This window comes from Plecotus auritus (assembly GCF_963455305.1).
Source record: "Plecotus auritus genome assembly, chromosome: 5".
Lineage (NCBI taxonomy): Eukaryota > Metazoa > Chordata > Mammalia > Chiroptera > Vespertilionidae > Plecotus > Plecotus auritus.
In genome coordinates this window covers 29,578,012-29,604,946 of record NC_137776.1, presented here as the reverse complement: position 1 = coordinate 29,604,946, position 26,935 = coordinate 29,578,012, and the positions used below count along the sequence as shown (strand labels likewise).

Sequence of the window (26,935 nt, the reverse complement as noted above, 5' to 3'; positions counted from 1 at the left end):
CAGACTGAGGGGATATAAGGACGGGTAAGGCACAGTTTCTCCTCTTGAAAAGCTTACTGAAGCCTAAGATGAATATAAATCTATGGTTTAAGTGAGTGCATATATTCACACCCATGAGACCAGTGCAATGAGACTAGTATTAAGTGTCTGCAGAATTTCTAAAGTGAGCTAGGCCTTGGAGATGACTAGACAGCCCCTTACAGATGCTGAGACAGATTCAGGAAAGTTAAGGAATTTACCCAGTTCCCTCGGCAGCTGTGTTCACTTTGGAAGTGGACTCTCTCTCTCACTTCCTGACCATGGTGATGTGCCTGAGATCTGGAACATGGAACAAGGTTTCAAGCAAAAGGGGTCCCTGCCATGGCCCAGTGGCCTCAGGCATTGTCAGCCTGGCTTTGAAGCCAGGCCACACTTACTCAAATGTGCATTGGTGCGTGGTTAACCTGCCATCAAAGAAGCCTGTGTTCCTCAGCTGACGTCTCTTCCCACCCAGTTCAAGAGTGAGCACATGGCCCAGCTGATTTCAGACCAAATTTCAGACCTGCATTTGATGGAAATTATGCTCAGAATGTTGAGTGTTTGGCACTGAAGGGTCAGAGTCCTAATACATGGTTAGACTGTTACACCCAGGGCTGTGTAAGAGGAATGCTGGGTGAGAAACACTGGTGGCCCGTCAGGGCCTGTGAAACGGGGCACGGAATCCAGAGTGAGGCGAGGCTGGGGGCAACCCAGGCCTCCTCCCCCAGCCCCTGGGGCCATTGTAGGAGAGACAGCCATTCTGCTACCAACTAGTCTATGGGAACAGAGGGGGGCTCTCAGGAGAGAGCAGCCAGGAGGATACACAGCCAGGATGACAGCTTTAGGATGGATACACTCATTTGTTGGCCTTGGAGTTGTTCTAAGGCTCAACTGCAAGGGAGATAGGATCAACTGTAGCTTTGTCGTGAGGGGGCAGGTTCAGGCTCCTCCCATTTGGTCATCATTCCTTGAAACAATGATAACAGGGATAATAAGAGACCTGGCATTTCCAAGGATGACAGTCTCTAGAACTGCTAGACTCGTCGGTCTATTAACCTTCTTCTCTAAAACAAAAATAACTCAAATATCAAGTATCGGAGAAGTCCTTGCTGAAAGCTGGGCAGGGAAGGAGAGTAAGTTTGAGAGATTGCATCTAGGAACTGTTTTCTGAAATACTCCTAAGGCAACAGAACTTTACTCTAAAAAGCAAATACCAGTCTTCGTGTGGGGACAGTTCTGGGTAAACGGCAAAGCATGAGGAAGCAGAATGGAAAAGGGAACATAAAAATATCGCCTTCCCAACTTCTTTAGATGAGCAGGCCAGGCGTCTCCTCCCCCACCGCATCCAATTCATGGCACCAACATCTCCAGCATAAGACACCATATCTCAGTTTCCTTAAACTGACGCCAGGCGAATCTTGTTCTTTCTTTGGGGAGAATGAATTTTGGAATTCATTCAATTAAATGGCCTTAGTGAGAGATGAATTTAGAAAAAGATCATTTAAGGAATGTGTGTGTGTGTGTGTGTGTGTGTGTGTGTGTGTGTGTTTAAATACTGTGAGTGAGTCCCTCCCTGGGTTGAAGTCCCGAGGGCACAAAACACACTCAGGAAAGGCTCAGCATCTCTCTATTTTGAAGTGCAGGGAATTTATAAAAGAAATGCAGAAAAATAATATAGCCGTGGAGAAACTGAAGTTTTACATGCCCAGTTTTATGCTATAGGCTTCCCCCCCACTTTATTTTATAAGCAGAAAGATTCAGTTTTATGAATATACAAAGCTACTCGTGCACACACATATAATCCAACCAAAAAAATGAAAAAAATATGAACCCAAGTCATTTCAAACATACTTCAAGAAAGGTACCCCAAGGAGCACGATCTTGACCAGAGTAGGAACAGAGAGACCTCTGGACTCCAGGGATGTCTGTCCTGGCCACTGTGGTATCCCCAGTACGGAGGGCAAATATATATTTGGTGAGTGACTGAATCCCTAGGAATGTTCATGGATGGAGGGTACATCCCACCACTGTCAACTCCTGCCCTGACCCAGAAAGTCAGCCCATCTAGTGGCACTGCAGGCTTTGAGTTTGGCCAGGTCTGCCTGGGAGGCATTCAGAGGAGTCTGTTACTGCCTCTAAGGTCGGGGGTCCAGGTGAGCCTGGACGAGCAACACTCCCAAGATCATTTCCATTATGAAGAGTGTGCACCCCTTTCCTGGAGGAGAAATCAGGCTGAGGAAGAAAAGGATGGCTCTTCCCTTTAGAAAACCCTTATCTCTCTCTCTCTCCTCTCCTCTCATTTAGTCCCTTGGTATCTCCTTCTTTCCCAAGATAGGTGTGAGGGACACAAGACTGAGAGCAAACGGGAGGCTTTATTGCTGTAGGAATAGTGCTCAGGGGCTATGACTTTCTCAAAGACCCTGAAAATGTTTGAGACCCCAAGATAATTAATTTGTTCCTAAGTGGAAAGAAAACTATAAAACAGAAAATGTTTCATTAAATGTTAGAAAATGTACTATATCAACCATTTTTAACTCAACTCATATATATGGTGTATCATATATATGGCACATGTATATTCATTTCCTTTAATATATATTTACATACTAAGGATGGGACTGCATATGTTTAGATGTGGGGGGGGGGGGTAGGGCTTCCAAAGTAAAAGCCCATACAGGTCCTCAGGTGTCCCCGTTGGATGGATAGGACATGCCTGCTCTCCTGGAACTGACAGCCTCGTGGAGACAGAGGCACACACCAACATCCACAACGACCTGAAATAACTAGGAAAGTAAACTCTAATAAAAAAACAAAAAAACAACCAACCGAAAACAAGAAACTGTAGTCTTCAGGACTGTTTTGAGGATCAAATATTTTTTTAAAAAAGAGAAAGCGTTTCATAGGCTCAAATAGATGAGAAGCAAATCTTTGTTCCTTCAGGTAGTAAATGTCTCTTCCTATGTTTGAGACTATATCTGCTGCCTACATGGGACCCGGTGCTCTGAGCAGACGAACATTGACCTCACCCTGAAAGCAAGGCTACTCTGGTGCCTTCTGTAGCCAACAGACGCTCCTGATGGATAGACACACATCAACCAGGAGGCTTCATGTACAGATAAAACGTGGTCCATAGCATGATAGTCCAGAGAGGCAGAAATTTAAAATAAAAGCTATTTTAGTAAAAAATAAAACTGCTTTTCAATTAGCTTCAGTCCTGAGCAGACAACATCTATTTGCCCTAATTATGAGAAGCTGTAGACTGCTCCTAAATTAAAATTTTACTTCTCTCTTTTGTGGGCATTTTACGAAACACCTTAATTCTCCCAGCAGGCAATGCTCATAGGTGAAAGGGAAAACTGAACTTAGTTTGGAAAGAGGGGATCACCTGGCATAGCATAGAATTATATCCTAGGAGGCGATTTGGTCCTACTTTTCTCCTTTATCTCTTTTCTCTATTCTCCTTCATAGGCACCCTCTTGGGCTCAGGACACAGCATGAAAAGTTGAAGAGGGACAAATTATAAACTCCTGCAAATAGAAACTGGCTGCTTCAAAAGAGTTAGACCACCCCCTCCTTCTGGCTTCAAGATTTCCTTCGTGTCTCACCGCAGGATGTATGCTAAGATGATATACAGGGCGTTTAAATAAAACAAGACAACACACCAGGAAAAATTTGGCAGTGTGAAGAATGAAAGTCTCCTAAAATACTTCCCCATGACTTCAAAATGAAGTCACATTTACAAACCAACAGTCTAGTGATTTGGGCATAACTGGCTCGGGGACACACGGATTAAATTTCCTTCAAAAGGCATGTGGCTTTAGAGAAGAGGCAAAACTTGCTTGGCAACATGAGTTGGTTAGCAGAGCTCAGCTCCAAAAGAAAAGAAGTTTGTCAACTGCACTGAGGTCGGCATCCCTTTTCTGGCGCTTCCTTCGGTGACTGAGTCAACTGGCTACAGCGGCCCCTACCTAAGAAACTCGGAACAGTTTGATAAATGTTGTTTATCAGCATCTGATAAACGACTCTTCCCTCACCCCCAGCACCCCAAGCATCAAACACAGAGGACTGCTTCTGTAAGAAATGTGGAGCGCCTTAGGCCCTTGGCTACGGCAATCTTTGTGACAGCTGAGGACAGCTGCATGTGCAGGGACGTTTTCATTTCCTTTTCATCCATTTGGAATTGACTTTATGAGAATGCTACCATTTTTCCAAATTAAAGATGCAAATTTTAGACAAAGCCCACAACAATCAGACTGTTTTACCCACCTGGCCTTTCTTGTGTGTGTTTTTTTTCATCACACACAATGTACCCACGGACGCCACCACCACCGCCATTGCTATAAAACACTTGAGCATTTGTCGTGTTTACTGCTTCCCAGATGTACCCTCAAACATCAACTCATTTCAGCAGTCTGCGTTTCAACAGGTCCTGCAGGGGATTCCGCTGCACACGGAAGAGAATGTTTCCGTGTGTTGAGAACGGGCCTAACCTCAGAGTTCCTGATTTAGTGAGTCTGTGATGGGGTCTGAGAATCTGCTTTTCTAACAAGTTCCCAGATGATGCTCTGAGGCTGGTCTGGAATCACTTTGAGAATCTAATGTGGAAGGTGGACCACCTTTTTGTGAGGTGCCTCCAAATCCCTGACAGTGAATTCCATAAATGAAATTATAAGTATTTTCTAAGGATATCCTAAAGGTACCCTAAGCACACGAAAATCTGTCTAGCTACTTTCTCATGTTCCAGTAGCAAACAGCGTCTGGCTCAAAGAAGGGCTCCTAAAGGGTTTGTTGAATGAATAGAAATTTATATTAATTAACCCAGATAAAATATCTAAAGTTAAAAACTCTTATCCCTCCTCCAACTTTCTGCTGCTGATGGCTTTTTGGCTTTCAGGATAACCTATTAGATTTCCACTTTTCTGACCCACAATTCTGCAACTTGTTTTAGAAGTCATTATTGGAATAAATTTTTACTCTGTATCTTGATAATTTTTAATTCTTGATCAGAGATAGGTATAGCAGGCCTCCCCAGGGGGCACTGGGAAATGTCTACGGGAGAGCTTTAGGTTGTCACAATGACAGGTACCCTACATGTTCCAGCTCTAGTACCTCTCCATCTTCATCTCCTGCGTCCAGTCATGGATGGCCATGATGCAGACTACCGGGCATGGAGAGAAGTGGAAGGGTTTGAGACATTTTTTGAGTTAGCATCCAGAGGACCTGGTGATGGACAACATCTAGGAGGTAACACTTGCTGAGGAACAAGTGGTGGGGGTGGAAAGGTATTACAAATTCAGTTCTGTGCACGCTGCATTTGAGATGCCTTTGAGTAGGTTTAAGTATAATTTCAGAAGCTCAAAAAGAGATCTGGGAGGAGGAGATAAATTTGGAAGGTGCTGGAATATAAATAGTAACTAAAGCCTCGGGAGAAGAAGAAAGGACCTAGAATGAAGTCATCAGGAAAGTCGAGGACAGGTGAGGTGTTGACGTGCATTTATAATGGGCTCAGTCTGCTCCGCTGGGCCAGGTTCTCTAATCAAGGTCAGCTGCCAGATGCAGGAGTCTGAGAATCCTGGTGGCTGGGTTCACCCCAGTCAGGTTTCTCCAGGTAGGTGGAAGGGCTGGGCAGCAAAGACGTGGGAAGAATTTGTAAGATAGTAACTGAAACAGAAGACAAGAGGTCTAAGCAGGGTAGGGAGGAAAGAGAAGAAGGGAAGGAATTAATTAACTCAAAAAAGGGGCAAAGAACACCTGCAGCTGAGTACTCAAAACTTAAAGGTCACTTAAAAGTGGTCAAAACCTTAAATATTAAATCCATGAATGCCAAGAGCCCATGCATCCAACATGAGAAGCAAAGGGGTTTTATTTTTATTTTTTTAAATATATTTTATTGGTATTTTACAGAGAGGAAGGGAGAGCGATAGAGAGTTAGAAACATCGATGAGAGAGAAACATCAATCAGCTGCCTCCTGCACACCCCCTATTGGGGATGTGCCCTCAACCAAGATACATGTCCTTGACCGGAATTGAACCTGGGACCCTTGAGTCCGCAGGCCGACACTCTATCCACTGAGCCAAACCGGTAGGGCGCAAAGGGGTTTTAGATACAGCTACTCTCCAGTTAATTAATTCCTTCCCTCTACTCTACTTTTCATCAACAAGGACCCCTGGGACCCTGAAAGGTAAGAAGGAGGTATAGGCATACCTTGCTTTACTGTGCTTCACTTTATTGTGCCTCACAGGTGTTGCATTTTTTACAAATTGAAGGTGAGACCCACCAAGCAAAAGGATCAGAACTTGCTTTATTGCAATAGTCTGGAACCAAACCTGCAATATCTCCAAGGTCTGCCTGTACTGTGATTCAAGAAATATTATTACAAATCTGGATTTTGTACCACTAAATTACTTCTAAATGATGTTCTTTATTGATTTGGCTACAGCTGAATTAATGTAAGTGTCTATATATGTTACCTGATTCTTTTCTTATCTAAAGTTACTCTCTAGCACAGTGGTTCTCAACCAGGGGTTGTTTTGTCCCCCAGGGGATGACTGGCAATGTCTGGAGATATCTGGCTGTCACTCCTAAGGGAAGAGTGCACTAGTGGCTAGTGGGTGGAGGCCAGATGCTACTCAACACCCAACAGTGCACAGCATAGCCCCACCCACCTCACCAAGGCATTACCCAGGCCAACATGTCAATAATGCTAAGACTGAAAGACTCGGATACAGAACCAAGGCCCCTGAAAAAGTGGGCTATTTATATCAGAGAGAAGAGGGTCAAACTGTGATAAAAGTAACAAATAAGCTTCACATTTTCCTTTCTTCTTTCTTTCTTTCTTTTCTCTCTCTCTCTCTCTCTCTCTCTCTCTCTCTCTCTCTCTCTCTCTCTTCTTTCTTCCTCAGCTGAGGATATTTTATCATTGTTTTTTAGGGAGACTGGAAGAGAGAGGGAAAGACAGAGAGAAACATCGATGTGAAAGAAACACATCGTCTGGTTGCCTCTTGCACGAGCCCCGACCAGGACCCGAGACAGGGAGGAGACAGGGAGGAGCCTGCAACCAACGTATGTACTCTTGACCAGAATAGGACCTGGAACCCTTTAGTTCGCAGGCTGACACTCTATCCACTGAGCCAAACTGGCGAGGGCCAAGCTTCACATTTTCTATGCCATGCACATACCAATAGCCTAAATAAAACTACCTTAGCTTTCAGAAAGGGGTAAAAATAAATGCACAAAAAGGTATAGGTTTAGATATGTAAGAAAGCACATGGACACGCTGACTTCTCCCCTCCCCCCCTCCACCCTTCCTCCCCTGGCTTTCCCGTTCTTTTATTTCTCTCCGGAACGCTGTTTGTTCTTCACCAGTTCCTGTACTCTGGAAAATTAAGTTCCAATGAGAAATTAATTTTGACAAAGTTGCCTTACCAGCAGTAAATGTGAAGGTCTGAAGAATTCAGGAAGATGGCCTTTTGCTCACATACAGACATGATGAAAGACTAGACTGCGATTAACTTCTAAGCAGAGTAACATAATTAGCGGATTTATGAATGGGTCTTCCTTTCACAGTTCCACTGTCAGGATTAATTACTTCTATTAATTAGAACTGTCAACACATGAATATGCTTGTTGAAGCTGCTTCCTATGGTAAAACATGAGACTTGTAAATATCAAGATGCTTGAAAAGAGGCAAAGACTTTCATTTATTGGAACTCTGAGTGATGGAGAAGCACTGACTGCACCGTGAGCCTCAGGCTGACTGTGAATAGATCCCTGGTTAATGAATTTGCTATCTGTTCTTCCTTGCTTAGGCATTCGTCTTGGGTTAGCCTTTGGAAGAAATACCCAGTACATCACTACTTCGGAAGGACTGGAGAAAGGATAAGAAAAAAATCCTGCAAGTTACTGGAAAACTGGAAAGAGAAGCCAGATGGTTGGGGTGAGCAGGAACGAGTTCCTGTCTCTCTTTTGATTATACTGAGCTCTACCATAAAGTAAGTTTTAAGAACCGCTTAAGTGACGGGGGAAAGACTGCTGGGGGATTAAGAAGCAGAGTGGGAATGCCAGTTTTAACTCCATGTGACCCTGGGTAAGTGGACAAGTCCTTCAGCCACTCTGTGCCTGGTTTCCACATCTGAAAATGGGATACCAAAAATGGGATAGCAATAGAACTTGTAAAGGGTGTGGTGAGCCTTAGATACAAGTACTTATGAGAACTAAACGAAAAAAAATGCATGAAATGTACTTGCTATGCCTAGTACATAAAAAGGGATTGCTAAATGTTGGTGATTAAGTATTTATTTATACTGTTATTCTCTTTTTTTGAGAAATCTCTGAAGTGGATTAAAATGGATGTAAAAAGGAAAATTTTAGTCAGTGACCTAGGTATGTGGAGATAGAAAACATGGGAGAGAGAGAGGGAAATGAAGACGCGAGAAGAGGAACTGATTCACATGCCTCCTCTGTGCCAGGTGTCTTTCAGCTCCTGCCTCAGGTGGCCATCACTGCAGCCCCATGGGGAAGGTGTCATTCTCTAGCCACAAAGTCCCCACACACCCCTAGTTACCTTGTCCCCTGGTGAAGGAGACCCAGCTTGGACACCAAATGGGCTTTGCCGTGGTGAGGTGTGAAAGCAAGGCTACGAAGTCTTCATCGCACACTGACGGGCACAGGGTCTAAGCCCTTCTACCTATTTTTTTTTCTTTTTCCGTTTACATATATTTAAAAACACAGTAATCAAAGTCTTGCTAGGCAGCCGCTGTTCTGGCCGGCTAGCTTAGTGGTCGGCAAACTCATTAGTCAACAGAGCCGCAGTTTGCCGACCACTGGGCTAGCTAAACTTCTGATAACTACCGTACAATGACTACCATTAAAGAATTTTTAAATCAAGGTCATTTAATCAAGCCATTTCAATCTTAATCCCCTGAAGTACCAACTTGGCAACAGTCCACAGACAGAATTACTCTTGTTCTATGTTTCAGTTTACAAGGTCCTTCCGGACTCATATTTCTGAAGCGTGAAGATGGCCCGTCTCACGGGTTCTGCAGGGAACAGAGGCCAGGAGCAAAGGCATTTGCTAAGGTCCCTCCCAATGTGAAGATCGTACATTCCTGAACACAGCAAAAGGTCAATAGTAGAGCTGATTTCAACTGAAAATCCATTTCTGCATAAAATTATAAAACTGCATAAAATAATAAAATATGAGAAGTCGATGACCCCAATTTTGTCTTGAAAATCAAGCAACACTTACAGATTCATCTGGTCAAAATTCCTTACAAATTCATCCAGTCAAAAGTTTACAACATCAAAACAATCAATCCATAAAAAGAAAATCTAGCTGGAGGATGTTCTGGATCCTTTCCCAAGAAAGCTCAGTTAAAAATACAAGGTAACAGAAAATCTACTGGAGTTCATAAAGACACACTAGAAAGCAAGCCAGTTCAAGTTGATCACTGGAACGCATGAAAACCTGTTAACACGTATCTTCTCGCCTCGACTCTAGTTGCCACCGCATACAGCCATATCTAGTTTTATTGCACTTTGCTTTATTGAGCTCACAGGTGTTCTGTTTTTTACAGAGAAGGGAAGGCCCTCCGCCAGCTAAAAGTTACCACTAGCTTTGTTGCGATACTCATCCGCAACTTCTCTGATATATGCCTGCACTCCTCAAAGCGAAAGTGGTACTAAAGGATCCTGTTGACCACTCTCTAAGGTAGTGTGGAATCTTCAGCAATGGTCAATATAGGCATTATCTCTCTTTGAAAAACTCAGTTTATTTTTTGATTGCGTATTTTGCATGAAGATGAACTGGGGTGATATGGTAGAAATAGCTCTAAATGGGAGTGTAATGATGCAGATCCTAGGACAAGCTCAGGGATGAGATTTCACACTCCCTGGACTTTAACAGGTACCTACCAAGGGCCTTGAAAACACTCCATTATTAAGTCTGCAGTAGAAATTCCCACAGGAAGCGTAAAGGTGACCAGGAAGACATTAATAACCTCTACTTGAATAACTCAACTTGAAATTTCTTTATGACTATCTTACAGAAAGCTAATTCACAAAAATTTCTAATTTCATTTCAGTAGAAATGAGTATGAATGTAAAAAAAGTTTACTGTTAATAAATTGCTAAAATAATTTATAATAGAACACTAAAATAGTATTATTAACTATATATTAATTAAACAATGATGATGATGATGACCCTACCACTACAATAGAAAAGGCCAAATAATGGAATGGTTAAGCCCATAGACTCTGGAACCCAGACTGCTCCCAACTCAGCTCTATCACTTACTGGCTATGGGATCTCAGTCTAGCATCCCCTTTTCTGAAATGGGTGAATAGTAAAACCCACACCATTGGTTGTTGTTGGAGGAAGTGAACACATATGCACATACACACTCATGTACACACATGTAAACACGCATACATAAGCATATAGAGGTCATTTACAACAGTGCCTGGTGTGCTGACTCAAACTTTATCTCTCCCCCTGCAACACACCCTCACCCAGAGCAGAGTGATCTTAAAATCCACATCTGATCTTCTTGCTCCCTGCTTAAAATTCTCAAAGCTTCCACTGTCCCCAGGGTCAAGTAAAAAACCTTTAGACACAGCATACTGGGCTTTCACAACTTGATTCCCAGCTATCTTGCCATTCAGACCCTCACACTGAAAAATGTATTGCAGACACAATGAATTTAACTCCTCCAGTAGCCATCCCCTCATCCTGGGGCCTTGATCCATCTTCCCTGCTCACCTCACTCCTCGGTTCACACTCTTCACTAGCTTCTCATCACATCCAGGGGAAAGCCAAAACTCTTAAATGGGTCATGGCCTGAAACCCACTAACTCAAATTTAGGATCAGTTCCCACATTGCCCAAACTTAGATACTATACATTCATGCATAGGGGAAAGAATGCTCGTAGCCTAAACATTTTGTCCACCAGTGTTTAAGACAATTAAGGCTATAGCAGATGTCCTGACGTCATGGCAATCACCGGGGGAAAATCCGTGTTTAGAGTAAATGGCCTCCTGTTTGTACACCTCTCTCTTCTGTTTGCTGTAGGAGCAATTTTAATTTATTTTCATGTTAAGCAATTGCTTGTCTATTCATGTAACTGTAGAGAGCAGAGAAAGACCCACTTTTCATAAAACACAGGCCTGGGTATTTTTAAGGACAGTGCTCATTTGATCTCATTATTCTGCCGGTTAATTGACAGGAAAGAACGTCCTAATTGCTCATTAACTCTGAAGATGTCCCTGGCCTGGTGTCAAGGTCTGGGCTGTCTCACTGCTGCTGCTCGAGGGGGACAAAGCACGAGGCCCACACAGCTGAAAGACGGCGCATATTTTGATTTGGGGTTCAAACAATCCCATTCATAGTACCATAGTTTGGTGGTGAGTTATTTTCTCCTTGGGCTAATAAGATGAGCCACGCTGCTGATTAAACATTTTCTGGGGCTGCAGGGTTTTTCAGCCACTGCTTATGGAAATCATTCTTGGCTAGATTGTAACCTGCCAGAAAGGCAACTGATTTTAAAGGCAGGTCGAGAAAGACATTCTGTGGTGCCACCCAGCCCTGTGCCTGCAGGACTGTGATGAGTGAAAGTATAACAAACAAGACATCATCACAGGCCCTGTTCAACAACTGCCCAGCCCCTTCCTCACAGCACACAACGAACCCAGCATTCCACTAACTGGCTCTGCCCACGGACCAGGGGGCCCTGTCTACATGGGTCTGTGATAGATAAAACACTGAACTGCTAAGAGTTAGCAAATCATTAGGGCCACCCAGGGGTAGGAAATGTTACCATAAGCTGACAAGTGTCATAGTGTCAAACTTAAGTTCAGAATGGGCCTCGCTGGACCTGCACGTGTCCACCCAAAAGCACCCTCTACACAGTGGTAAAGTACTCGGGGTTTAAAATCTGTCTTTGTCACAGCTCAGTGTGCCAAAAGGGGGCTCCGCTAACCCCAGGGGTGCTGCTTAAAGTGATAATGCAGACAGCAGGTGTTCTCTACAGATACCACTTCTAGAAGACACTTATTAAACACTGAGCTCCCTTAATGTCGATGGGTGTGCTACTTTTTATTTCAGCATCACCCTCATCCAAAGCAAACTGTTTCCTTTCAGTCTCACTGAGCTGAAAATGAAAAACAACTGGGCTTTGGGTTGTTTCGGTTGGTTTGTACAGCATCCTGAACGCAACAATTTCAAGAGTCATCCCATCCTGTTTTCTAGTAACACATCTGTATTTTGCAGTACAGAAATGCTCCACAGAAAGTGTGCCAGACGCCTCCTTTCCGTGGGTCCCAGACCTCCGAGTTCCAACCACCACACACAACCTTTCATTGAGATAAAAGGGGACAGATCTGAAAGGACTGTACTGGATAAACCGCCCAGAGCTTTAAATCCTGTACACTGTAAGATAAATAGAACTGCCTGGTGCCATGGTTCCTAAGTGGTGTGCTAAAGCAGCCTCAGGCTAGGACGGGATCATGCGTTCCGAAACCCTTGAGAAAGAAGTCTTCGCAGTGGCCTGGGAGAGCTGGCCCCTCACTACAGGAGCAGTTGGCCTTCTTGCCTGAAATGTGGGGGTAACTTTAGCCTGAAGATAAGAAGGGAATGAAGGGGATAAGCACAAAGAAAGGGGGAGATGGAATCTGGAGAGAGGCTAGTTCAGACACTCAGCTTGGTTCACCATTCTGATCATCCATAAGCAGCCTGCAGAGGCTGGAGGTGGATGCACTGAGGTACGGCTTTTACTGCGTTTCTCCACTGATGCCTTAAATGGGACGGGATTGTGAATCAGGGAAGAGCAAGGCTAATATTGAATACTAGAGGCCCAGCACACGATTAAATCGTATGCGTGTAGGGTCCCCTAGGCCTAGCCTGCCATCAGGGCCATGTCCACCACCCCACAACACCTCGCACGCTCCGCGGATGCTGCCGGCTCCCCTCGATGCTCCGTGGACGCTGCCAGTGCCCCTTGACGCTCCGTGGATGCTGCCGACGCTCTGCTGATGCCTGGGGAGGGCCTGAAAGGTGCTCCATGCACCTTCTGGTAACCTGTCGTTTGGTTGTTACGGCGTTATGGCCACTGGCCTTTTATAATATATATGTTTAGCAATGCAAGGTTTATTTTAATATTTTTTTATTTATAAAGGTTCTACATGATTTTGCAGAAATCTTAGAAAATAGAGTAAAGCCAAAACAAGAAAATAAAAGTCACCGTAATCTTCTTCCTGGGAAATAAGTATGATTGGCATTGTTAAATATTATCCCAACATTTTTATAGCACAGTTATTCGGTCTTGCAAAAATAAATGAGCATGTGTGTAGGAATACTGCTGCAGCCTGCCTCTCATCTGGCACACTCTGAACTTGCCTCTCTTTTTAATAGCTGAGTATTATTCTATATCATAATTTATTTAACCCGTCTCCTATCACAGCACGCTGAGGCCACTTCCAGTTTTCCCAAAGGGTATGCTTACAATATAATTTTAATCGGCTTAATGTGTATACTAGTCTCACTAACTGCCCAATTCTGGTCCTTTGTTACAACAGAACTGGCTTTAAACAACACAGACGTGACACAGGAAGATCTCTGGCCCCCGACTGAGACTCAGAAAGATAAATAGATACATATTATGCATGACTCTTGCATCTGGCTATCTGTAATGAAGTACAACAGAATTAGAAATAGCTTTGAATCCCTGGAGGACTGCCATGTGATGAAACTAGACCACTCTGAAAGCTACTGTGGTTCTATAATAAATGGAAACCAACATATGACTCTTGAATTTTTCTCACCAGCAACACAACACAAAGAAATGGATAAGACAACGTGTGCAAGCTGGATGAGACTGCTTGAAGAGGGAGAGAAGACAACAGTGAGAAGTCTCACGTGAGCAATTCCCATTACCAGGTAGCTGGAGCCATGGCTAATAACTCAACAGAGTCATGTGTAGTAATTTAATGGAAAAGTCTGATGTCTTAAGGCAGTGGTCAGCAAACTGCAGCTCATGAGCCACATGCAGCTCTTTGGCCCCTTGAGTGTGGCTCTTCCACAAAATACCACGGCCTGGGCGAGTCTATTTTGAAGAAGTGGCATTAGAAGAAGTTTAAGTTTAAAAAATTTGGCTCTCCAAAGAAATTTCAATCGTTGTACTGTTGATATTTGGCTCTGTTGACTAATGAGTTTGCCGACCACTGTGACTTAAGGCACACTTAATGTGAGCAAATTTATTCTTATTTTTGTTATGAATCATTTATTTTCTAAAACTATTGAAGAATAACTGAGTCCTATTTAAATTAACAATGCAAATATCCGTAATTGAAGTGTGTCCATAGTAAAGCAATATTTTAAAACTTATATGCTAAAACTTTTGGTAGAAATAAGTAACAGCCCCTTGGGTTACTTAGGACTGTCCGCAGTAAACATTTTTTTGTGGCGGGGGAGGGTCTACCCTATGAGGTATCTGCAATTTCCCTATACAAACTATTTTTAATTCCTGCCAGAAATTTTTACTTAAAAAAAAAAAAAAAAAGGAATTTAGCCAGTCCTATATCCAAGAGAAGACAACAGTGAGGAAAATGCCACTCCTAACCTCTAACAATATAGTCTTTCACATTTAGCTGAGACTTATAGTGGCTCTACCTACCTGAATGTCAGTTTCCCAAATTCAGGAAGATGCCAGGAAAATAGGCAAGTATGGCCTTCTTTTCTGGTGTTAATCACTTAAGGATGAGGAACCTTTATTCTGCCAAGGGCCATTTGGATATTTATAACATCATTCCTGGGCCATATAAAATTATCAACTTAAAAATTAGCCTTCTATATTTGGTCAAACATTTAATTAACTCACCCCTAATGCCTTGGCAGGGCCAGACCAAATGATTTCTCAGGCCTGATAGGGACCAACGGCCAGATGCTCCCCACCCCTGACTTAGAACATGACCCTGGGCAAGTCACTTAATTTCTCTGTACCTCTGTTTCACAATGTGAAATAATAACAATAATCACAAATGCTTATTCTGCAGGATTCTGTGTGGGTATGTGAGCTTTCCTACACAGTAACCAACAGGAAAGAGGCACTTTATGCTCAATGAGCTAGAAAACATTTCTCCAAAACATTCGCAGTGTTTTTTTCTGTGCCTGTATTACAGGTTGCTGCAAGGGTGCACCTCAAATGTTACGTGATCCTTCTCTGGGTGGTGGGATTATGAATTATTTTTTGTCTTCTTTTTGTTGATGTACATTTTCCATGGTAAATATAAATTTTTTTTAAGGGATTCAGAACAGGCCTCCCCAAAAATTATTACCAAAAATAACATTTTATGTCCCATCTATAGGGAAGGACAAACTTCTAATTACTGAACATTTGCTCTTCTTATCATCCTGCTATGACCTTCCTCCCTCTGAAGCCCCAGGCGCCTTCCCTCATTTTGGCTCAGATAGTCATACATACTTCATTTTCCCTGTCTCTGCGCCTCTTGTGCACACGGGTGTCTGACTCTCTCATATACTTGGGGTTCTCATACAAACGTATGTAATTAAATTTCTTTGTTTGTTTGCTTTTGTTAATCTGTCTCATTTTGATTTAATTATTAGACCAGCCAGAGGACCTAGAAGAACAGAGAACCACCCGCCCCCCAATTACTTTTATGACCAAAACAACAAATGCTACCCAAATCTAAAAGACCATAATAGATGAGCTCTGGCACCCATCCTTACCTGTCTCAGGCCCTCAGCACAGTACACCTCAGAACATCTACAATTCAGATAGGATTTCCAGAAAAGAAGTTGAGAGCTGTCCATTCCCATGGCAAAACAAAAGCAGAACCACACAGCAATCACAGCACACACCTAGCAGGTGTTAACACATACATTAGCACCCGCTCTCACAAGACTGAAGCTCAGGCCACTGAGGTGCCCCACTTTTCTCTGTGGGCCACACCATGAACCATTAAAAGAACATGGACATAACTTATTCCATTTTCTCCAAAGTTTCTACACAATAATAAAGAAGCAAGACAAATGCTGCTTTCAGATGCCTTGGTGCAGCTTCAGTAAAAAGAAAATGTACAACTTAGTTGAAATGAATTCTGTCTTTTTTACTTAAAATGTATCTCAGTTGTTCCCATGCACATGCTACCTATAAACAGGATTCAAAGGCATCGTCAAATGATCTGTTAATAACAAAAGAACTAGGTATTAATTTGAAACCTAAATACTTTTTTCCGGTATGGCTTCCTGGTAATTTTACATCTCAGGACTGTGACACAAGGCTGCAACCAGTTCCAGTCTGCTGCTGCCAAGACCTCTGCGGTTTATTCCCCCACGGCGCCCACATGGCTCACCGGTGTCCCCAACTGTACAGTGTGGGGAGGGGATGACAACTGCTTGATCCACACTGACAGTCGAGTGCAACTGGGCCATGTGCCTTTCAGAAGAGTCTAGGACTAGAAGCAGTTACTCCACGTGTTAGCAAGTAGTTCCAGCTGTAACCAGCACACATGTGCCGGGCTGGCAGACAGAAGCTGAAAAGGACACAGCTTTGTACCCAGCCACCAGCTGAACTTGGTGGCAGGCTATTAAAAAAAAAAAAGGCACAAATTATACATGGAAAGATGGAGGTGAGGGGGGGCAGTAAATGCAATGAGCTAATGTTCCTAGCTGGCATCTGCCTTTTGACTCAATGAAAGAGATGGCCCTTTTCCAAAACTGTTCTTTTATTGTGGTATCAGCTGCCTCTTGGACTCGTTTATAAAAGCTGAAACTTCCAACAAAACGAGACAAGATTTCACTAAGAGTGGTAATATGTGAGCCCCTTGAAATAATAGGGGTCTTGCTGTTTCTTCTACAGAGGCTATCTTGGTACGATCAGTCCCAGCATGAGCCCTAAAATGTGTATGGTCATATACTGTTAAGAAATATGACAACAGCCAAGTCTGAGGTTAAAAAGGTACTGCCTTGATTCTTTAATTTACTCTTCTAATATATTTAACTGAAGATCAGTTAATATATTTGAACCTAATTGGTTCTGGATGTTTCTTGCTAAACTGGCATTCTACAAAATAAATTCTGTTAGTTGGCCCTTTCAAATCTCAGTATTGTTGGTTGACTATTACACTAACTTCTTATTGTAAAAACTGGGAATCAAAGACAAAAAATTAAGCATTTACCCAGCCTTTTTAAAGGGGACTATAGATTCTACCTACATCATGGGGGAAAGATCTTTATTTTAAAAAAAGCAAAAAACAAAACCCTAGTAAATAAATGTACTAGGAATGATAGATTCAAGAGCCGGTGAAGAATAAGGGCTGCTCCCAGCTTCCACTGGGGATGGAGAAAGCTGAAAAAGCAACACTCCCATCCTCATAATAAACATAAAGGCTGGACATTCTGAAAATGACTAACTTTTCCTGAACCCATCAGAGAGATGAGACATAGGGCACCCAACTAAACAGAAGTCTAAAACGGTAGAGGGGCTCTTGCTTACCTAGAAGACACTGCTGGCACTAACAAGATGTTAGCCAAAACTGTTAACAAATAGCTCAAGTGTGAGCTAGCAAGAGAACAGAATCTATTCACAGACTACGTAACACAGAATATATTGGAGGCTGCAACATAAAGGAATTCACACCCACTTTCAGCTCTTCTCAGGACCTCACAGGGTCCTCACCTAAGATATGGATAAGAGTCCAGAGAAACTCTTCCTGGGGAGAGAACTCAGCCACTGCAGGAAAGGTTTATATCCAGGGCTGCCTAGATCCTTCTCCAGTCCTCCCTATGGCACAGAATCCTTAAATGACTGGAGAAAGGCTAAACAAAACAAAACACCATCTCTACTGCTAGCGCAGGGCAGGAACACTGAGAAGGCTACACCTCCAAACCGGAGACAGTTACTGCCTCAGACTAAGAGTTAATGTTGAATCACTGTGTTCTTCCACCTGAAACTAATATAATATTGTATGCCAACTATAATTCAATGTTTTTAAACATAGCTTATTCTATATAGAAAGAGAACATAAATATTGGCTGGGGGGGGGGGGGGAATGAAAGCATAATCCCACTTGCCTCCCACCACCATACTAAAAAGCAGGGTATACCCCTGGGTGACAACAAGAGTGGACAGAGAAGCTGGCCAAGTTCCGGTGGGAAGTAAAGACATGAAATTGAAGTGCAAGCAGACACTCGGGTAAGTCAGCCTGTACCCAAAAACAAGGTCACACTAGAGGAGCTGGAAGCCTTGGTGCACTGAGGGTACCCTAAGCAACAATATGTGTTCAGTATCACTTCAGGGAATTCTGCGTAAGTAAAAATACAGTATTCAACAGAACAAGTAGACAGGCAATCAGTAGGATACAGAAGACCTGAGCAAGTCCATCAGCTGAGTTAATTTTATGATCACTTGTAGAACACGTCGCCCAGCTAGAGCAGAACACAGGTTCTTTTCAGGTGCATACAGCATTGCCACCAGGAGGGACCATACACCATCACAACCAGGTGATATTCCTCCTGGCGTACAAACCCGCTTCAACTTTGAAAATCAAAATAATTTAGTATGTCAAAAGACCAAAGAAGAAAAAGTATATGATAATCTCAAAAAATATAGAACTTTTCTTACAAGCACTATTTATAATGTATCATAGTTCTCTGTCCACAAAAAGAGATTCTCAGGTATACATTTAAGAAAAAGTATAAAGGACAACATGTTCAAAATTCAGTGGTGTGAAAATATGATTACAACATAATATTGAATGAAAAAAAGTAAGGTATAAAATAGTTTGTACTATATGGTCAGAATTTTATAAAATATACTCAAACCAATATTTCCACAGAGAAAAGGACTAAAATATAATACAGGTCTTTCAAAAATGTCTCCTTGATGTCTCATTCTTAACAAGACAATCACGAAGTGTTTTAAGAAAAAGAAAGTTGAAATTAATATATACAATTTGTAACACGTTGCTGTCACCAATTACTATATAATGTACTTCAAGAAGTTTCTTTCGATCAGTTTCTTTGGAACTAGATGCATATACTCCTAAAATCATCTACTGAAAATAAAGTTCTGTAGTCAAACATGTTGGGGAAGCATTAATTATAAAAATGGCATCTTGATTGCAGAGCTAATTTGGATCGTCTGTATACGAGTGTTAATCAGGATCTTCAAGAAGGTATAGTTTGCAAAGTTTCCCAAATTCATGTGAATGTAGAACTTGTGGAGGGAGGAGCAAGAGAGAGAACGAGGAAAAGAGAGGAGAAAGTTGTTTTAGCTGACCTGTGAAAGCAGGTTACTGATATCATATTATTTTGCTTCTAAATACTTCAACGTGTTCCTCCCAGGAATAAAGGACATTCTGCTACTTAACCACAATATCACTGTCACATCAAAGAAAGCTAGATTATTTCCCTAATAGTATCTAATATCTAGTCCAAATACAAAAGTCCCCAGTTTTCTAAAAAAAAAAAAAATGTCTTTTATAGCCAGTTTTTCAAGGTTCTCATGTTACATTTGATTATTTCCTTTTAATAGAAAACCACATCCTGCTCTTTTCATGACATTTTCCCCCAGGAGACTAGCCTCATTGAATTGTAGAAATCTCATGTTTTGCCTGGTTATTTTTCAATGGCATTATTCAGCTTGTTCTGCTAGTCCCTGCATTTCCTGTGTAGTGACACTCACATTTGATGACTTAATTAGGGTCAGTGTAAACATTTTTAGCAAGACTATGTCATAGGTGGTGCTGCATTGCTCATCCTGCATCATATCAGGAGACACACGATGTCAGGTCATCCCACCGGTTTTTTACAGTTTCTTGACTTTAATGCCACAGCGCTGAGTGCAGTAGGCCTATAAAAAGACCCACTACAACAACACATACATAGTCTGGCACCTCAGGAGCCTAGGTTGCTTGGAATATGGCATCACACCCCATTCTCTGTAATCACAATGTGCACACATTTTCCCATCTACATATCCTTTTCACAAACTATTTAAAGTTTCCTTTGTTAGGCCATCTCCCCATGTGAGGTATGATTTAAAGGAAGTGAAGGGTGCAAGATTCCTACCTTGGTCCCAGAGGCTGGCTCTCAGTGCTCTCTCCAGCTGTTCCTCCTCACTCAGTCCTGCTGTGTAGGCATCATAGTTCCTGGATACGTCTTCCTGGTAACCTGGCCTGCCATATGGGTAATAATCCTGAGATCCAGAGTAGCCTACAGGCACAATGAGAAGGTTATAGAACACTGTCATGGAGTGTTTTTTCAAATGTCCTATTTTGTAAGCAGAGACAATAAAACAATTCATGTCATTATTCTGAGTATAATAATAATCCTCAAAATAAGAGAAGATGACAACTGGAGAATTCCTCCATGAGGGGTGGGCAACGATTGTCTTGTCACTGTAGTATCCACAAAGCTCAACATGGGGCCAGACATGAGCAAGTCCTTGTGTGCTAAAGAGGAACAAGATATTAATTTAGAAGGTAGTCAGTGGCACTTAGAGAGGGGACCCAAATGGGCTAATAACATATAAATTAAATCTCTCAGCTTAGAGCTATTTAATACTTGGTGAATTTTCAGTGAGGTCCTGACTAGAGTCAAGGGAATGATTAAAATGATAGTTGATAAAGCCTTACTGTCCAGTGGCCCCATGTAATGAGAGACAAATCAACAGTTAATACATATACTACAGATTTCTGTTGTACTACATATGTTGAGATATATAAGCCAATGTCTCTGTGATTATAATTTCATATCAGAGATCATAGTTTGTATTAACAGTACTTTTAGGAAATCAGTTACTAGATAAAATGAGAGAAAAGAAAAAGGTTAATTACAGAGCAAAGTTCACTTTTGCAAGGTATTCCCATCACTCTTTTAAAGTCAGTTTGAGAGAGGAAACCAAGATGGCAGCATAGGTAAGCACCTAAACTGCTGCCTCACACAACAATTTCAAAACTACAACTAAAAGACAGAACGGACATCATCCAGAACCACAGGAAGGCTGGCTGAGTGGAAATTCTACAACTAGAAGGAAAGAGGAAAGCTCACAGAGAATCAGAGGAGCGGCAAAGGGCTGAGGTACAGAGGCACGTACGCAGAGAGGAGGGGCGGCTGAGAGCCTGGCTAACTTTCTCTGGCGGGAGGGGGAAGGAAGCCCCCGACTGCACTGAAACCCAGTTGCGACTGCACAGAACCCCAGTTCCCGGCGAAACCCCATGGACCCAGGCTCATACAGGGGGAGTCTGGACTGTCAGGTAGAGAGAAAGGCACACGGAAACTTGGAGACTTGGGGGAGCCGCGGTGGGCAGGGGTCTGGAGGCATGCGCACAAGTGCTCGCAGAGAAGACTGAATGCGGAGGTTGCCACAGGCATTCCCTAGTGGAAGGGAGTTGGAAGCTCCTGACTGCACTGAACTCTAGTTCCGACTGCACTGAACCCCAGTTCCAGGCAAGCCCCTGGGGACCCACGCTCTTACGGAGGGAATCTGGACTGTCAGGAGGAAACTCAGGGGAGCCGCGGAAGGCAGAGGTCTGGAGGCACACATGCACAAGGGCAGGGCTGATGGGAAGCCAAGACTGTCTGCCCCGCCCTGAGACTCCACCCCTTCCAAGCTGAGCACAGAGGCTTTTGCAATCTGGCAAGGCTAATCCTATAAGGCTGTCTCCAGCACCGAAAATCTCCCAGCATAGACACAGCTGATCCTCACAGCCAACTGGCCTGGAGGTCAATTCCTCCCAGTGATAACAACAACAATAACTGGGGAGGCTGACCTACTGGGCCATATAGGAAACCTAGCACACAAAGCTACCCTACCAACTCAGGGAAGTAGCGAAAATGTGGAGACAAAGAAAAAGATCACAAACAAAAGAAATGAAGGAAAACAAATGACTGGATATAGAATTCAAAACCACGGTTATAAGGCTTTTCAAGAAAATTCTAGAAAAAACCGATAAATTTAGCGAGACTCTTGAAGATATGAAAAAGGACCAACTAGAAATTAAACAAACACTGACTGAAATAAAAAATATTATACAGAAACCCAACAGCAGACTAGAGGAATGCAGGAATCAAGTCAAAGATTTGAAATACAAAGAAGCAAAAAACACTCAAGTGGAAAAGCAAAAAGAAAAAAGAATCCAAAAAGTTGAAGATAGTATAAGAAGACTCTGGGACAACTTCAAGTGTACCAACATCAGAATTATGGGGGTGCCAGAAGAAGAGAGAGAGCAAGATACTAAAAACCTATTTGAAGAAATAATGACTGAAAACTTCCCCCACCTGGTGAAAGAAATAGACTTACAAGTCCAGGAAGTGCACAGAACCCCAAACAAAAGGAATCCAAAGAGGACCACACCAAGACACATAATTAAAATGCCAAAAGCAGCTCTAGCTGGTTTGGCTCAGTGGATAGAGCATCGGCCTGGGGACTGAAGGGTCCCAGGTTCGATTCCAGTCAAGGGCATGTACCTTGGTTGCGGGCACATCCCCAGTAGGGGGTGTGCAGGAGGCAGCTGATCGATGTTTCTCTCTCATCGATGTTTCTAACTTTCTATCCCTCTCCCTTCCTGTCTGTAAAAATCAATAAAATATATTTTGGAAAAAAAAAATGCCAAAAGCAAAAGACAAAGAGAGAATATTAAAAGCAGCAAGAGAAAAACAGTTAGTTACCTACAAGGGAGCACCCATACGACTGTCAGCTGATTTCTCAACAGAAACTATGCAGGCCAGACTGGAGTGGCAAGAAATACTCAAAGTGATGAATAGCAAGAATCTACAACCAAGATTATTCTACCCAGCAAAGTTATCATTCAGAATGGAAGGTCAGATAAAGAGCTTCACAGATAAGGAAAAGCTAAAGGAGTTCATCACCACCAAACCAGTATTATATGAAATGCTGAAAGGTATTCTTTAAGAAGAGGAAGAAGAAAAAAGTAAAGATAAAAATTATGAACAACAAATACATATCTATCAACAAGTGAACCTAAAAACCAAGTGAATTAAAAACCTGAGGAACAGAATAAACTGGTGAATATAATAGAATCAGGGGCATAGAAAGGGAGTGGACTGATAATTCTCAGGGGGAAAGGGATATGGTGGGTGTAGGAAGAGACTGGACAAAAATTGTACACCTATGGATGAGGACAGTGGGGGCGAGGTAAGGGCAGAGGGTGGGGTGGAAACCAGGTGGAGGGGAGTTATGGGGGGGGGAAGTAGAAACAATTGTAATAATCTGAACAATAAAGATTTATTAAATTAAAAAAAATAATAAAGTCAGTTTGAGTTTACTCTTTATATCTTCTTTAATCCCCCACATTTATGGGATTTGCTTGGAAGAGATTTTTTTTCCCTATAGCAAATTACCTATCTAATTCTGGTATAGTGGGAGATAAGTAATAGTCCTTTTAATATTTTTCCTCCTTTTATGTCCTTTGAAGACAATGTTTCAAATATTTAATTTGTATGCTTTTTGCTGTTGATGAAAATTCCTACCCATTACCGCGAGTCTTGTGTCATGTATCTCCTTATCAACCAACACTACTTGCCTGGGTTTAAGCTTCTTTTTTAAAAAAAAATATATTTTATTGATTTTTTTACAGAGAGGAAGGGAGAGAGATAGAGAGTTAGAAACATCAATCAGCTGCCTCCTGCACACCTCCAACTGGGGATGTGCCTGCAACCAAGGTACATGCCCTTGCCCGGAATCGAACCTGGGACCTTTCAGTCCGCAGGCCAATGCTCTAGCCACTGAGCCAAACTTGTTAGGGCTGGGTTTAAGCTTCTTATTGCCTTAATAAGACTATGGGGGGGGGGGGGACGGGGGGAGGGGGGAACTCACAATCAAGCCAAAAAAGAGGAACATGGTAGGATAGAATCTAGTCATATTCAGAATTTTAGATAATTGGTCCTGAAACTATTTTAAAATTTACTTTTTGTGTTGGTTATGAACAAAAGGCTTTTCTAACATATAAGATGGGGGGAGGGGGCAGGTTAACTATTTCCCATAAGAATTTTCAGGCACTCTAAAAGTCTTTATTTTTATATAAACACTGAAATGACAATAAAACACACTAATCTAGTGTCAGCTGACATTCTAATGTAATTATATATATATTATAAAAGTATTTGTCATATAAAGTATTTATATCTATTGGTTATGTGCAACAGCAGCTTTATTGAGATATATAAATGACATCTTACACAATTCACCATTTAAAGTATATAACTCAGTGGCCTTCATCACCACAATCAATTTTAGAACATTTTTATCACCCCCTTTAGATATCACCCTCTCCAGGCCTCCCAGCCCTAAATAACCACTAATCTACTTTCTGTTTCTATATATATGCCTATTTATTTCACTTAGCATAATGTTTTCAAGGTTCGCTCATGTTGTAGCATTAATTATTATTTCATTGCCCAGTAATATTCCATTGTATAAATATACATTTAGTTCATTCATTCATCAGCTGGTAAACATTTGGGTTATTTCTACCTTTTAACTATTGTGAATAATGCTGCTATAAACATTTGTGTACAAGTTATTATGTGAACACATGTTTTCACTTCTCTTGGCTACAAACCTAGGAATGAAATTGTTGGGTCATATAGTAGTTCTGTTTAACCACTCAAAACTCACAGAATGTTTTCCAAAGCGGTTGCATCATTTTACATTCACACAGAAACGTAGATGGATTCAGAATTCTCTCCATCCTTGTCAACACATGTTATAATTTGTCTTTTTAAGTATGGCTATTTTAGTGGTTATTAAATGGTTTTTATAATAATGATGTGGAACATCTTTGCATGTGGTTATTGACCATTTGTGCATCTTCTTTAGAGAAATGTCTATTCAGAGCCTTTGTCCACTTTTACTGATTACTTAGTACTACATTACCGGATGTCACTGAAAGCCACAAATATGAATGACTTAAATAAAAATTAAATAAAATAGCTCAGAACTTTGGGGAGGAGCTAATTCTGACAAGTCTTGCTAATTACCACCAATAACCCAACTTCCACATTCTCTCACACATTTCCCATGTAAAAATATAAACATTATAATGTCTAAAACAGAAGGAGGATATAAGTAAATTTCCCAAATCCTTACAATGGTTTAGGGCTGAAGTGGGATCTGGACACAATTTTAAATATGGATGCCCTTCCTCATTGGTCTCTACTCAGTAGAACGATCAAAAAAATTCAGCTCCCACTGCTATGGGAAACACCCATCAGTGATTTTCATATCCTGAAAGGAAAGGAGTGTGGCACAGCTACAAATCTTGCTTTTATACTTCACACACGCACACAACTTCACCTAAGGACAATGGTCAAAACACAGTCAACATATCCACTTCACAAAGAACAAGAGAGGGGCATTCTAAAACATACTAGAATATTTATGAATAAGTCATTGAATAGCATGGGATACTTCAACAATCCCCGAATAAGAGACTGTCCAATTCCCTAAGAGTGCCAATTATTTTAATGCAACAAAAATGCATATTGGGCACTTTCCCGTATGGCTTATTACCACTTTCAAACCCCTGTGGAAAGTCATTCTGTTACAGAAAGTCTAAGCAGCGTTTCTATCTATTTATCCTTGAACACGTTCAGCGAATTCAAAATCCAAATTCACTCAAAAGCGCGGAATACCCATCCTATCAGATACCAGAAATACTACAAACATCTATAGAGTTTTAATTTCCAGGCAAGTTTGCTATAATTTGAGGCAACATTTTTCATGTTATTTCCTTTAAAAAAATCCACACACCCAGCCTTAATGAAATAAAGCCTACAACTCTAAACATCTGAATATTATAAAATCTAATTCGGTACTAGTCAGACAAAACATGGGGAGAGGGAAAGAGAAAGTTAAAGTGCCTTCAGTCAAAAGGATTTGTGTGGTTAAAGGTTCTATATCATCAGTCATAAATCATCAACAAGAACAAAAATCTTATCCATGTCTGTTATAATGAGAACAGGTCTCCTAGGATCATAAATTTTCTACAGCTGTTCCACTGGCCCTATCAGACATTTTTAAATCTTCATAATAAACATGGCTGGAAAAACCTAGCAATCAAACACTTACGATAAGTTTAAATTATATCCTGCGATGAATGCTAGTTTAATATTCCTTTGTAGCTACAGACTTTGGCTCTGCAGTAAAAGAAATTCTGGTTATTGTTATTTCATTAACTACTCCTCCATCTGTTCCTTATACACATACCAGAACTTCATGGCAAAAGAGATCAAGAAACACCACCAAGATTAGAAAAATTGGTAGCAGCTTTTTAAACATTCATGAGGTTCTTTGACCTATAAAGACTTTTGCAGCTAAGGAGGGCCATAGTAAGAATAAATCATTGCTTATAGGAGATACATATGCTCTCATAAAAGTTCCCTCAATGACCATTAGCCCAGCCACCTGGCCTTATGGAGCTCTGCCTTTGAAGAAACCCACCCTTCAGAGGAAGGAGTACAAATATGGCAATCTTACAGCAGTAAGAAGAACGGTAAAGCGGGCTTTTATTTTTGCCTTTAATTCCCTAGTCCTAATGTGTCTGCTGTACTTATGCCTCTTCCATATGAAGCAAGAAAGAAGCAAGCCCACCCCACCTCCCTGTAAATAAGTGCAATAAAAATGGGAGGGAAAGACAATAAGGGGGACTGCTCTGTTTTGTAAGATTAAATCAGCAGAACATCAGGGGCTAGGAATCAGTGGCCGACATTTTTAGTCCTGGTTCTATCACTAGCAACCTGTGTGACTTTAGCCCAATTACTTAACATTTCCAAGCTGTCACACAAGGTCAGGACTAGGTAATCTATGATAGTTTAAGCCATGTCTGTGCAAAGATATGTTCTTATTCTTTTGTCCAGAGGAACATTCCTGTTTCTTT

At 41.7% G+C, this 26,935-nt stretch overlaps 1 protein-coding gene across 1 annotated transcript in view; it reads right to left on the bottom strand.

The window, feature by feature from the left end:
• The window catches only part of RHBDD1 (rhomboid domain containing 1), a 106,897-nt gene that overhangs the window by 17,040 nt on the left and 62,922 nt on the right, over positions 1-26,935 (bottom strand). Inside the window, exon 6 of the mRNA XM_080667256.1 lies at positions 20,106-20,249. Coding sequence (XP_080523382.1) covers positions 20,106-20,249 — 144 coding nt within the window. The remainder of the gene's footprint in view (positions 1-20,105; positions 20,250-26,935) is intronic.